This window comes from Boleophthalmus pectinirostris, unplaced genomic scaffold (genome assembly GCF_026225935.1).
Source record: "Boleophthalmus pectinirostris isolate CB_2022bp ecotype Guang Dong unplaced genomic scaffold, ASM2622593v1 HiC_scaffold_19, whole genome shotgun sequence".
Lineage (NCBI taxonomy): Eukaryota > Metazoa > Chordata > Actinopteri > Gobiiformes > Gobiidae > Boleophthalmus > Boleophthalmus pectinirostris.
Genome location: NW_026571140.1, coordinates 21,164,877 through 21,178,821, shown reverse-complemented (window position 1 = coordinate 21,178,821; position 13,945 = coordinate 21,164,877). Strand labels below are relative to the sequence as shown.

The 13,945-nt window shown below is 38.4% G+C and overlaps 3 protein-coding genes across 3 annotated transcripts; all 3 read right to left on the bottom strand.

The window, feature by feature from the left end:
- Nucleotides 1-522: 522 nt before the first annotated feature.
- Nucleotides 523-6,607, bottom strand: tradd (tnfrsf1a-associated via death domain). The gene is made up of 5 exons (XM_020941605.2): nt 6,509-6,607; nt 4,021-4,179; nt 3,666-3,946; nt 1,339-1,474; nt 523-1,229 (listed from the first exon to the last, which is right to left on the bottom strand). Exons 2-5 carry the CDS (start codon nt 4,169-4,171, stop codon nt 937-939), a joined length of 861 nt encoding a protein of 286 aa, XP_020797264.1. The 5' UTR covers nt 4,172-4,179; nt 6,509-6,607; the 3' UTR covers nt 523-936.
- A 586-nt stretch (nt 6,608-7,193) lies between these two features.
- On the bottom strand, nt 7,194-10,592 carry ogfod1 (2-oxoglutarate and iron-dependent oxygenase domain containing 1). The gene is made up of 13 exons (XM_020941604.2): nt 10,320-10,592; nt 9,992-10,137; nt 9,863-9,909; nt 9,349-9,449; nt 9,142-9,258; nt 8,976-9,067; nt 8,763-8,891; nt 8,578-8,691; nt 8,434-8,513; nt 8,089-8,351; nt 7,892-8,020; nt 7,443-7,501; nt 7,194-7,369 (listed from the first exon to the last, which is right to left on the bottom strand). Exons 1-13 carry the CDS (start codon nt 10,480-10,482, stop codon nt 7,208-7,210), a joined length of 1,602 nt encoding a protein of 533 aa, XP_020797263.1. The 5' UTR covers nt 10,483-10,592; the 3' UTR covers nt 7,194-7,207.
- Nucleotides 10,593-10,996: 404 nt separating this feature from the next.
- On the bottom strand, nt 10,997-13,849 carry nudt21 (nudix hydrolase 21). Its single transcript, XM_055154500.1, has 7 exons — nt 13,560-13,849; nt 12,136-12,336; nt 11,985-12,048; nt 11,818-11,907; nt 11,658-11,733; nt 11,415-11,529; nt 10,997-11,337 (listed from the first exon to the last, which is right to left on the bottom strand). The coding sequence occupies exons 1-7, from the start codon at nt 13,688-13,690 to the stop codon at nt 11,316-11,318; spliced, it is 699 nt and encodes a 232-aa protein (XP_055010475.1). The 5' UTR covers nt 13,691-13,849; the 3' UTR covers nt 10,997-11,315.
- Nucleotides 13,850-13,945: the final 96 nt, after the last annotated feature.

Sequence of the window (13,945 nt, the reverse complement as noted above, 5' to 3'; positions counted from 1 at the left end):
CCTGTGTTTTTTCATTTTGTATGCTGTATTCAGATTCTTTGACAGGAATAAACTCCAAAAAGGTTTCCTATAAAAACAAAGTCCACCGCACTGGCCAATACAGGTATCTAACTAGTTCAACAAACAGGAAGGATGGGTGTATTCAAAAGTTCTCATTTATTTCATTAATGTTGGGGGTGTGACTGCAATGGCATATACAGTGTTTGATAAAAGCTTCTAATCCTATGCATCACATCTGGACGGATGGTCAAGTGGAGTAAAGTGGGGGGGTTGGGCTTTTGCAGCATGAATGAAGAAGGAGAAGTCAAACCTGCAACAGACTCAATCCATGTGAATGTCTTTTTGTCACCAGTAGCAGATCAAACCTGTACACACAAATCTGCCACTTTTGGCCTGGTAATGATGCAACCAGCTATCTTCATCAGCACAGTTTGTCAAACATTCCTGTGCACGTGTGTGACTGACAGGGAGAGATGCTGCTAGGATTAACACTAAACTGCACCTGAGGGAATTTGGACAAAATTATATTTTCAGTTTTAATTACACTAATGGATCAAGCACAAACATGAACACATTTTTTCACAACCATTTAATTTTTTACAAACTAATCGGTGGTTGAAATTAGGGGCAGAGTTCAGACACACACATTAACTCACACAGATCCAACAGGTTTGACCTACATATATACTGAATCTTAAATTGATCAAAACAATCAAATAAAAATGGTGCTGTATGTATTAACGGATCATTAAATCATATTACTTTTCCATTTAGACTATGATAACACAGCTTCAAAATAACCATTTATTTCTATCATTTAATGCAGCAAGCGTACTTGGAATGATATTGGGGTTAACCATTGCTCCATAACAAATACACTGTGCTAAAAATGGACAGCGCACAAGGTGAAAAACTTTCATTTTACTTTTGAATGTCTCACGGCTGAAAGTCCAGAATATTTTCAGCCAAGCTCATGAGTTTGCAGTCCTCCAGTGCTTTGACCAGCCTGCTCAGTTTGGCCTCTCTCCCCTCGGCTTGCATGAAACGATTCAGCAGTTGATAGGCTTGTTCATACAGCCCCTCTCTCTCATATTCATATGCCAGATTGTCTATGGCAGGACCTTTTAGAGCTCTGCAATTCTTTCCCAGGGCCCGTCCTACAAATTTCCACTGACGACCAACTCCACTAGAAAAATTCTGAACATCTGCTTGTGTCAGCATTCGATCCTCTTCAAAGACGGGAGTAACAAACAAAAGAAAAGAAGTAAAATAAATATAAATGCTTTAATACACAGAACTACAGTCAATTAGTAGTGGGCAAAAGTAAAACAAACTTACTAAAAACTCTATTCTGAAACTTGAAGGCATTGATGGGCACAGACTCCTCTTGTGTGGGGGTCTGTGTGTGATTGAAAGCCTGATTTTGTAGCTGCTGCTCCAAATGTTCAATTTCTTCATCACGAAGTCGCTCTGGCTGAGAACACAACACAAAAATATATATTACATGTTGTCATGTCTAGTAAATTAGCATTTTGTTTTATATTTGTCAGATTCAGTTAAGGGCCATGCTATAGTAGCTAGATAAAACATAGCAGCAAATCTGCACCTGTGGCAGCCAGCAATCCCACTGCCACATGTGTGTTTTGCCCAAAGGACACAACAATAACATACACTGGTAAGAGCTTGGATTGAGCTACTAACTTTCGAGTTTGTGGTTTAACATTCCACGTTACTGTAGTTCAGTGCTTCTCAAATAGTGGGGCGCGCGAGGCTCCGTCAAGGGGGGCGCGTTGGACCTCGGGGAACATGCTTTTTTATTTTTTTATTTAGATTTTTTTTACTGTCTTAAGGGCCGTTCACACCAAAGCGTCAAAAAACGCCTTGACGCCTCTATTTGGAGCCTTTGCATTTGAGTTTAGATGCCCCCGACGCGCTTCTTTGACGCCGTGGACGAACGGGACAAAAATACTTGACGCGCGTCCGTTGCCCTGGAAACAAGAGCCCGGTCCCGGTCTTTTCCCGAGTGTTTTTATGACATAAAACATCAACGGAGGAGATCGGGTCGACGACTGGGGCGTATATATGTTTATACTTCGCTGACACTGGATCAGTCCCGGTCTAGTCCTGGTCTAATACCGGTTTATTCCCGGTCTAGTCCTGGTCTAATCACGGTCTAGTCCCGGTCTAGTCCTGGTCTAATCACGGTCTAGTCCCGGTCTGGTCCCGGTGTAGTCCCGGTCTAGTCCTGGTCTAATCACGGTCTAGTCCCGGTCTAGTCCTTGTTTAGTCTCGGTCTATTCTCGGTCTAGTCTCGGTCTAGTCTCGGTCTAGTCTCGGTCTAGTCTCGGTCTAGTCGTTGTTTAGTCCCGGTCTTGTCCTGGTTTGGTCCTGGTCCGGTCCTGGTGTAGTCCTCGCGATCGGCTCGGTGATTGTGGCGTATATATTTATTCTCCGCTCATGTTTGTGGTTCTCGTTCTGGTTCTGGGGTTTTTCTTCCTGATAACAACGTCGCTGCGTCTCTGGATACTCGTCCCTGATTGGTTGACGCTGCGCGTCTGACGCGAAAAGTTCAGCATTTTCAACTTCTTGACGCTGACGCCTTGGACGCGCGTCTTGGCCGCTGACGCCAAAACGCTGAAGACGCGCCGCGCTGACGCCGAAAACGCGCCGCAAAAACGCAGGACGCTCTAGTCGCGCGTCCACATAGACTTTACATAGAAAGTGGACGCTTTGGTCTGAACGGGCCTTTAGAATAAAGTGCAATTGCACTTCCACTACATTAGGGGGCAGAGCGCTCTCATTGGCAGAGTGTGCGCAGGGAGCATTCGCTCGGTGGTGTAGGCGTTTTGTTTGCACTGAGCATGCGCGCTTTGCACACAGCACAGAGTTTGAGTATGAAGTGTAGACACGAAGTGTAGCAGACCCTCAAGTGACACTATGAAAAAATATTTAACAGGGATGAGAAGACAGGCGGAGAGAGACGGAGATAAAGAGACAAACGAAAATCTCCCGAAAGCTAAGACGAGGAAATATGACGAAGCGTATGTAGCGCTTGGCTTCACTGTGACTACGGTGGGAGACGAGGAAAGACCGGTGTGCTTACTGTGTCTAAAAATGTTGGCAGCGGACAGCATGAAGCCCAATAAATTAAGGCTTAAATACATTACACCCCGATCACTCTGATAAGCCGCTTGAGTTTTTTCAGCGAAAACGTGCCGAATATTGCCGACAATCATCCCGCTTGTGACTGCTACTTCAGTAAACCAGCGAGCGTTGTTGGCATCATATAAGGTGGCAGTGTTACGCAGAGGTGTACTTATAACAATTTTATAGACAAATGATACTGTCTATAGTCACGCGGGGGGGCGCGAGATGTTTTATTCGTCCTAGGGGAGGCATGACAGAAAATAATTGAGAAGCACTGCTGTAGTTTAACCTATTGAAAATACAAATTATTACTGGTATCTACTATTACACCTGATTAAGTAATTCAAAAAAGCAACAATTTTAATCTTCACTATTTAAATGTTTTCAATATACTTTTGGGAAAGTATTTAAAAAAAAGTAAAACATCTATTTGCTGTAAATAAAAATACTTGTTAATCTACCTGTGTTTGATTGATAGCAAACACAATCATGAACCAAACCCCAAGAAACAATATTACCTTAGAAAGATGGATTTGTTGCAGGCAAAGCTCCATTTGGTCGAGATAAGGATCCAGGGTATGTGTACTCGCCTTCAGCTGGGTTTGCACAGATATTTCTTGGGGCAGAGTAAGCAGCCGGCAGCCGTGTTGAGAAAGGGATTGCCTCATAGTTCCTGAGCTGTAACTCTCTAAAAATTGCTGACAAGTGGACACATCCAAAAACTTAATCTCCACGCCGAGGAAGGGGTCCGCATCATGGAACTTTAATATTTCATAACCCTCCAGACCACCTGCAGAATCTGAACACAATGTCAAAACAGGTCAATACAAACCTGAGACCTTTATGAAAAATTAAATAAGCAATAACCTTTACCTGAAAGAGTTAACTTGATGACTTTAAAAACAATAAACTTAGCCTTATTGTCTTTGTACAGTGAGAGCAGGTTCACACCAGGGCAAAGTGACTGTAAAAACAGCACAGCACATCCACTCCATGGCGTATGGCCCACAGTCTTGTCTGCCATTCTGTCGACTTGTCAAAACACAGAGATCAATCAGAAACATAAGATACTACAAAGGATAATGCCATTTCCTGTCAGTTTGTGGCAAGTGCACAGCAGGCGTTGATCTACTGTAGTGTATGAAGTTTATTCTGTTTCTTTAGACATAAAATAATAATTGAGACAAATACATTGTGCTGTTAAATACTGTCCTCTCTGATGTAGCCTCACTCTACCTTACCCATTTTATCCCCACCTGCTTGTGAAACATTCATTACATAAAAACACGTTTAATCTTCTCCACTCGCCCAGCTCAGTCTCTAGCTGCTGTACTCTGAATGAACCACAGAGGCCCACTGACTGTGCTCAGTCTCTGTCCACAGGATGCGTATGACTCTCTCCTTAGAAAGAGCAACACTGAGCTGGATTATATGCATGCACTCATATTTTACTAATACAGTATGCTGGGCTTCAAAGTCCACAGGAATCTCATAAATCAGTCAGTATGTAATTATGTGCGATCCTATCTACTGGTTCCCTGGAAGTATACTGTGAGATTAGTTGACCGGCTGCATGAGGATTAAATGATCATGAGAGGCTTAAAATACATAATTTTTGCCTTGGCTGCCAAAAGACAACCTCTAGTATTCCCTGAACAAGTTATCGATCCAATGCAAATTATGTTGATGATTTTAGCTAATAATAATTTACATTTTCTAAAAACTGATCAATCTTTCTTTTTTTCCCCCCAGAAATACAATAATAATGTACATATTCACCAGAATGATAACATTATGACTTAAAGGTGCACCACTAGGCATGCATAAAATTATAGTTAACATTTCTAGTCTGTGTAAATTAGACCACTTTAATGCTTATTATTCAGACAAAGAGTTCAGCCCTAAAGATGCAATATGTAACCTTTCAGGTAGAGGTGGTGGTGCTCATCTCCACAGGCCTGTCACAACAAAAACATTTTACGACCTTTATATTAGTACAGAGATATACTGTGATAAACAGTAATATTGAAACTACTTTATTCCTCTTGACACAATGACAATAAAGGAGGATGATCCCAGTAAACCACTTTAAATAGACATTAGTATCATTAAAAGGCCTGAGGTGCAACAAATAAATAACAAAATTTACTATTATTTTGCAATAATTAGCCATAGAAGTCTTATTTAACCTATTACCATTCAAATCTTATTGTATTACAACAAAATCTACTACTTTTCCTACTTACCATACTTTCACAATTAAATTCTACACGCAATAAATATTGAACCCAAAATATATTGTTGAGTGTTCATATACTGAGCAATAAATTGATATAGTATGGGGCTTACTATTTTACTTGGAATGTTACAGCATAGTATTGCATTAAACAGATCTATCTCTATGAAGACAAGCAGGTGACACTATAAAGCCAATTTACAGATCAGATCTGTGAAGAGGTAAGGCTACATGTTTTTATTATTATTTGTACTCATTCAAGGTAAACGTTTAAGGTTGAGGTTAGCACAGTTTTTGGTGTCCTCATTTGAACCCAAGCCTGGATTATCTGATGGGGAGCTTCAGTTAAATACAGGTGTTTTTCACTGGTCATGCAGCGCGAATTAAAAAGTTAAAAAGCTATTTTAATGTTCAATTCCAGTGGGTATTCTAGGTAAATTCTAAGTGGGAGTAATGGCCACGTCAAAGGTAACAAAAGGGGGTTTTAAAGTGTCTGTTCCCTCCTCATTGAACAGGACTGAAAGGTACAGTAACAGGTTATGAAGTTAGTCAGCTATTTTTATTAACTAATCATTAGTTTTTGAGGAATATATTCTCACCTCCCACTAAATTATTAATTTGATTTATTATTTTTTTTATCTAATTATTTCCCTGACGAACTCTACTTATATTTTAAATAAACATATTATGATACACGCCCCAGCCCACTACATAATTCAGAGACAGGGACATCAGTGCATTTTGAGACGGTGGTCGACGGGGATTTTTACTCCGCACGTGAAGGGGTAAGCGCCTACAGGTGGAGTGTCGTTGTACTTCTATTACACTGTTATTTTAGGGCCAATGATTTCAGGAAACGCCAGATTTAAGTGACATTTCACTCAGATAGTCTGTTACTACAAAAAATTAAAAGCAAAGTTTACACTGTTGTCAGCGTTTGCAGAATAGCGTGACACTATTGTTTTCTTTTAGTTGAAGTGTTACCAAGCGTCCACTGCCAAAACTTAGTAAAGTACACACAAACAGATGGTACAACATTTACGTTTTACATCGTAGATTTAACTGCAGTATGTTTATGTAGGAGCATTATCCAACAAATGCGCTTTATAAAGAAAACAAACTTACCCGACAACTTTTTAATCACTCGACCGTCTTCCTCCAGATGCGCCACACCCACAGGCGCGTCACAGCCTTCTCGCGTCTGACTGGCTGTGCGTAAAGACCGACGTGCAGCTGACTGGCCAGCGCAAACAGGGTGCAAACATAGGGGAAATATTCACGGGAAGGAAGTTACTTTTTCTTTAATGGGAATTCGTTAGTATGGCAGCAGAAAAATTTAAATATATATGTTATTATTATTCTTGACTGCATGCAAAGATGTTTTTATCCATGTAATTTGACCACAGTATAGGCCTAGTGCAGTGTAATAAACAGACAATTCACAATAAAACAGTGACAAGACTTATTCCAGAAAAGAGATCAAGGTCAAGTGACAAATGTTAGCTGGAATGATTCATCACCATTATTATAATTATACCATTATGGCGCATCAACTTCTAACTGAAAGCACTTGCTTTAAGATGTCCAAAGCCTACTTCTGAAAGAGTAGGGACAGAAGAGAAGATGAAACAATCATGAGGAATATATTAAGAAAAAAAAAACAACAAAAACAATGTAAAATCCTAGAACTGATGACTAGATAACTACTGAAACCTCTTCAAACAAAAAGAAACAACTAAAAATACAGTTTAAATAGCTATTTATTGGAATAATATTATACCTGAATAAAAAAGCTGCACTTGCACAAAAGAACCAGAAAGCTGTTTATTCATAGTACACAAAAGAGAAATCGTAAAATGTTCTGCCTCTTGAACTGTTAGCAGATTGTTGGGAGCTTTTGTGGTTTATATGTTTGACAAACTTGAGTGTTTCCTTGTCTCTGTAGACCAGTGCAAGAGAATTATCCTCTGGATACACAGTCAACAGCTGCAACAATAATATAATAATATATCAATATTTTGTCTGTTGTAATTGTATTTAATACATTTATATTACTTACCTCTTCATCCTCTTCATTAGCAACATAACACGTGAAGCCCCCATACTCTGTGTCCCAGTCTGAGAACAAAAGTATAAATCAGAGAACAGAACTACCATCATACATTTTAAAAGTACAGTATGCAACTTTCTGGAGGCGTCATGTCACCATGGAAATACAAAGTTAAAACCATACTTCAGAACAATCTCCATGGAGATGGATACGTTTTATGGCATACTGCGGAAGTTTTTAGCCAAAGGAACAAAACTTAGATGGAAACAAGTAGGAAGAAACCCTCAGATTTGTGGAGAAACATGCCCGATCAGAGTAAGGTTGCATATTTTTATAAACATGCTTTTATTTTAGTCAATATTTTTAATGAAAAAGGAAAAAAAAAGTTACATACTGTGGCTTTAAAGTGAACAATGATAAAACACAGGTCTGGGGGGCGGGGGCATTTTTAGACTCACCCACACATTGGAAAGGCAACATCAGGTCTAGAGCATATTCCGCTTGTGCAGCTTCACCATCATGCAGCAATGTATAGCTGCCATGAGTCCATCGGCGCAGCTCCCCACTACATTTTGGGGTGCTTTCCACTTAAAACAAAGACCAGTCAAGGCAAACATAAGATAGTTTTTTCTTTTAAATTTCTTTAGAAATGTACCTGCTAAGTTGTGATTATTTGATGTGGTTTCTTCAGCAGAGGTGCCTTTATCATTTCGTTTTACATTTTCTTTTGTCTTTTGCTGTTCATCATCATCATCATCATCATCATCATCATCGTCATCATCATCAGAAGGGCAGAGGTAGTGCAGGCGAAGGCCAGTAAAGTTGGACAAAAGAAGAAAAAAAGCCTCTGAATGTAGGAGTTCCCAACAACCATAGACACACTCCGGCAGATTTTCAAGTGAAGCAACATCATAGCACCTAAAAGCATTCAAATACACTGGATTACACCTATTCTGAAAACTATACTTACACCAGAGCAAACATGGGTTACCAGTCTAACCTTTTATTAGCTGGCCCTTTCTTTGTCCACTGAATCTGACTGAGTTGCAGGGCTTCATTTACTTGCCTAAATTTCTCCTCCTGAAAAGAGAATCACAATTAACCAGAGGCAAGTCAATGAAAGTAGGAAGCATGGCATTATTACCTTTAGAAAGGCTTTTAGTTGAATCTCTGAGCTATGCTCAAACTCTCCCTGAATATGCTCTTGATAGGAAATGTCCAGATAGACTGGATTGACCCACTCCATAAGCAGAGTTTCCTATATAAAAAGAGGAACAAAACTATAGGAACCATATAGAAACAATTATAATAATAAGACATTAAGATTACATCTCTTGGTATGTGAGGATTTCTTGTCACAGACGGCTCAATATAACGTGGTGGTCGTTCTAAAGACGGTCCATGGAACCAACCACCAAGTGAAAGACGGCATTTATCTTTTGATAAAACTTCAGAAACCTGAACCAGATATCATTTTATATATCATTGAAAGATATGATATGAAAGTTGGCACAAAAGGTAACAGATCAAGTCTCATCTTACTTGATGAAAAGAAACTGGGGAAACTTCAAAAATTACAAGTGTGTTTCGGGTAGGCACAATTGTCTTACTTATCTCTTTTGGTTGTAAATTCACTAAAAGAAAAAAACATAACTTATTTAATGCCTTAGATTTGATGTATGAATAAAGGATGTACTGCAATGCTTACAGTCTGTTTTGTACAGATCAAGGGTCCCTCCATCACTACTGTCCCACTGAGGTACAAGATACAGTATAAAAGCAACACGTCTCCCCTCCAGTTCGTCATCATGACAAAGAAGAATATCTAAAATGAGAAAGCACAAACACATACAGAAAAAAATGAACACCCAAAATTAAAACTGATCAAGATTATTCATTTACAGATGAAAGTTACCCGAGTATTCATATTTGGCACAGGAAATGTCAACTGTGCTCTCAAGTTCCACCCCTATCATGGCCTCCAGCCATGGCCGAAATTGCTGAAACAGCACAGCCCTGAAAATAAAAATTGTAAATTATAATAAATACAAAAAAACTATTTAATCATCAAACTACTGTGGTTTTACTTGAGAACTTGGAACCCCACAACTAATTTGCATACATGTGTCTAATCTTCCATGACATCCATTGACACATGTTACTGTGAATTAAAATAAATCCTAAGAAGGTTAATAAATCAGAGAGGTAGTTATGATTACAAGTGATGCCTCGACAAACTGACAGCCAACTATAATGTAATTGTGCACCCGAACAACTGAGCAAAGAATGTAATCAAGTAGTTTTGTATCCATAAAAAACAGTAGTAAGTGTACATTTAATAAAGTAATAAGTAGTTGTGGTGAGTAATCTATCTATAGCTCCGCCTTGTGGTGAAAGACAACACTGCAAACGAAACTGATCTATATTACCTTATGCCTTGGATGTGAGGTTCATTTCTCTTCTTCAGGTCATCAGACTGCACAGAAGCACCAGGATTTTCACAAATATAGCTCTCAAGGCATGCAACTGAACATTTGTGTGGTAAACTTGGCAAATACCTGTTTAAACTTGTATAAATCATTAGATTTCTCATTAAAGTTGAGACCCAGCAATTCTTTCTGTAGGTTATCTACAAACTCGTCATCACCAATAAAATTTCTTATGATGCAGTGTGGGAAAGGATGGCAAGCCAATTCAAGATCTCCTGTTTAACATAAAAATAAAAAACTCTGCATGTAAAATATATATAGAATTGTAGGAAATGTTGTGTTAATGCATCTCTATTATACGGACCGCATTAACAGAACTCTTTCTCCAAGAACTAAGATGTTTACGAACAATGTTTACAACTGTACAGCCCGACAGCTGATGAATTAAAAACATTACCGCGGGTATAGTGCGTTTTCTGGCTCCATGCTCGCTTCACTGCTGTCTTGACTTGTTCGTCTTCCAAAATAGAGCACAGTCCAACAATCGTCTCTGCACTGTTCTTTCTCTTCTTTTTCTTCTCAGCGCTCCCACAGTCGTTTTGTGGTCTTTTCGTCGTCATGTTGAATTGTGAGTCTGTTCATCCATACAAACGTCTCTAAAAGCAGTGTCAAATTTGACAGCTGATTGCGACCAAAAACGTGCTGCGTTTGGCTAACAGCGTCGCGGATTAATGACGTTGCTTTTTTTTATTCTTTCCCCGAATATGGGCTGACAGGCTGAGTTTATGATCATAGAAGTTAAAATGGGTCTTATAATAAATTACCAATCCATCCTCATAAGGAATATATGCTACATCAAAGTGGGTAAAGATCGAAGGAATGCATTTACTTGGCTTTAAATTATGTTTTTGTGAAGGTTTCCCATAATTCAAACATAATATAAATGCGGTGACAAACATGTTGAAGTAAGGCTCCATTATGGTGGTCAAACATTTCGCAAAGATTAGGAAGTAACAAACCAATTTCTAAATTAACCTGACCTGTTGTGACCATTAAGATGAAGGAAAGATAGTTCACATAAAAATTTGCTTTTAAAACATTGTTTCACAAATTAAAGCTTCAAAAATTTCACAATTTATATAAAAAAAGACTGATTTATTAAAAGTGAGGGAAAAACAGACATTACAAGGTAAAAAGAAAAAACTAAATGTTGCATGTTGTTTAATCAAATACTGTCCTCTTTTGGAGGGCATAAAACATGTTTTTCACACTTATACCTTCTACAAAAGTCAGTATTAAAAAAGCAAGAGACATTACATGTTCATATTTTTCTAACAGCATTATAAACACAGTTGTGAACTGACAGTTCAGTCACGCTTGCCAACAAATTGTTGCGGATCTTCAAACACCAAGACTGCACTCATAGAGACAGCTAGATATTATCCATTCCACTTTAGTTATAGATAAAGTTGAACCTGTAAAAAAATATACGTTAATAGTAGTCCTAATTTGTTAAAATAAGTTCCTCCATTTAGATTTGTACACAAAATACCTGCTCAAAAGCTGTGGTAAACTGGAAATTATAGGTCCGTATCCGGGCGCATTGTCATACAATTCAAACAGTGGTGCTGCTACTAATTTGTAGTTTTTGGGTACAGCAAACAGAGCTGCAAAGACAAAGAAATGAACATTTTTGTTCCACAATGCATATTCATAAATGAAAATCATCATTAGATTTTTTTTTTTTTTTTTTTTTTTTTAATCGCCAACGGGGATAAATTGTATTTATTCAAACCTTTTTCTTGTAGCTGAACCAGGAATAACTTCTTGTGCTCTTTTGGCTTGGTAATGTGAGCAGGAATGTAAGGGTACTGAAAACAAATAAAAATAATATATGTTCTCCTTATCTTGCTGTTTTTAGTATTTTAGTACCGGTACTTTTATCAAATCCTGACCTGTGGAGGCTCAAAGTTGGGACGCCACCAATTGCCAATGCAGTCATCAATAACCCAGTCCTGTTTGACACCATCCTGCCTTCCGAGGATCTAAAAGACAATGAAACTAAGTATGCATATGTGCAGATATTTACTAGTACAAACAAATAACCAGGCAGATAGTCTACCTCTGTCATCAAACGTTTCAAACCCTCTACTTCGTCCTCCCCTGGATTTAACTCTCCACCAGGCCTGAAGAGAGAAATTGTTATTTATTATTATTCGATTTATTGTATTAGTATTGCAAACTAAGCTTGAAATAATATCTGAAAGGCTCACAATTTGAAAAAGGTTGTGCCCAGCTGTAAAAGTAGGACATGAGGCAGCCTGTGTTCGTGTACGATCAGCACCCCTTCCACTGTTCTCCTCATTCCCATCTTATCAAACTCTTCTCGCATCCGTTGAAATCTGGCAGCCACAGAGCCATCTTTTTCATACAGTGGCTCTTTCGTGCCAAATGTGTAATTGGTAAGGGGGTAGCTGTATGAAAAACAAAAGGGCATTCAATTAAAGTTTACCTGCACAGTTTCAAAAATCAGTCAGTGAATAAAATTCACAAACTAGGAACAATAAAACGATGAAAAAATAATAACAATAATAGGAAGTATTAACTATGGGCTATTCACATGCTGGATATACGTCACATTGTATACATTTTAAATTGCATAATTATTTTAAATAAAAATGTCAAGACAATTTGCTTACTTAAAGATTTAATACATTCATATTCATTCTTTAAATTTCCTAATAGTGTATAATTTATATTTGTCTAAGTCACAGGTGTCAAACATGCAGCCCAGGGGCCAGATCCGGCCCTCCAACACCTTTAATCTGGCCCTCGGCTGATTTTCTACTAAAATATTTTAATTCTATTTTTATTAAAATATTGTTAATTTTCTGTGGTGCTTATCATAGCGTCTCCAGTGCCTCTGTACGTGGCCCCTCCCACCAGAGCAGCAAAATGAAGACTTGTCTCTTTCCAAACGCTCTTAAATGACGATCATTTTGACTGACACCCTCATCAGCAAAATGTCCAAAATGAGAAAAGTGGAGCCGAGTGCAGGATTTTCCAAGAAAAAATTACTTATTCCTATTTATACAAGTTAATGTTAAACAAGTTCATGTTAAAACATTGTGTTGAAATTGTATTTTTCTTAAAGTTTCAGGTTGTTCATAATATTATAATATTTTGTAAAAGAAAGAGTTCATCAATTAAAAAAGATTTCTGTAATAGATTTGTGTTTCTCTGCACAAATATTTGAACTTATTGTTATTTTTGGGGTTTATATGACAGGAGTTCTGATCCGGCCCCTTTAGGATCAAAGTCGGTTGGATACGGCCCCCAGACCAAAATGAGTTTGACACCCCTGATCTACAGTGTTGCATTTTCTTAAAGCTAATTTACTGTTATCGAATACAAATTCGCGTACATTTAAAAATGAATACAGTAAATACATACATAAACATAAAATGGCGTGGGAATTACTGACAATAAATTAAGATTTTGCTTTGGCAAATACAACTTAAAGCCTGAGTTGGGCTCATTCATTTGTTCAATAAACAATGGTCTCGAACAATACTATTACAATGCTTTGATTCGACTAATTACCGTTCCTGGTTAATTATATAGCAGTACCATGTTAATATAATGTTGTGCTGAAGTAAAAGCGTGTTTCCTTAAATTTAAACATATTATTACTTACAGATTAATAGTCCTCTCCAGTGTGAGAGGCTTCGCGGGGCCGCCGCTGCCGCTCATGTATTTACTCCCGAACTGAGCGGCTCCTCCGCGGGGCCAGCCTGCGGAAGAGCGACTCGGGGGACCCACAGACATTGCGACCGAACTGTAGACCGTAGATAAACTTTCGATGATGAGATATATTCAGTAAACAAGTGTATTATCACAGCAGTAAATCTGTTCTTAATACTGGTTTGTTTGATGCACAGATGCACACTCGCTCCGTCGGTGCGTCCTCCCGCGGCTTGCACTTCCGGTGAGGTTCAGCGTGATATATTCATCAGCGCCACCTGTTGGTCTGTAAAGAACCATCATAATAGAAAAAAACTGTATCTATCTCATTTCTAAAAT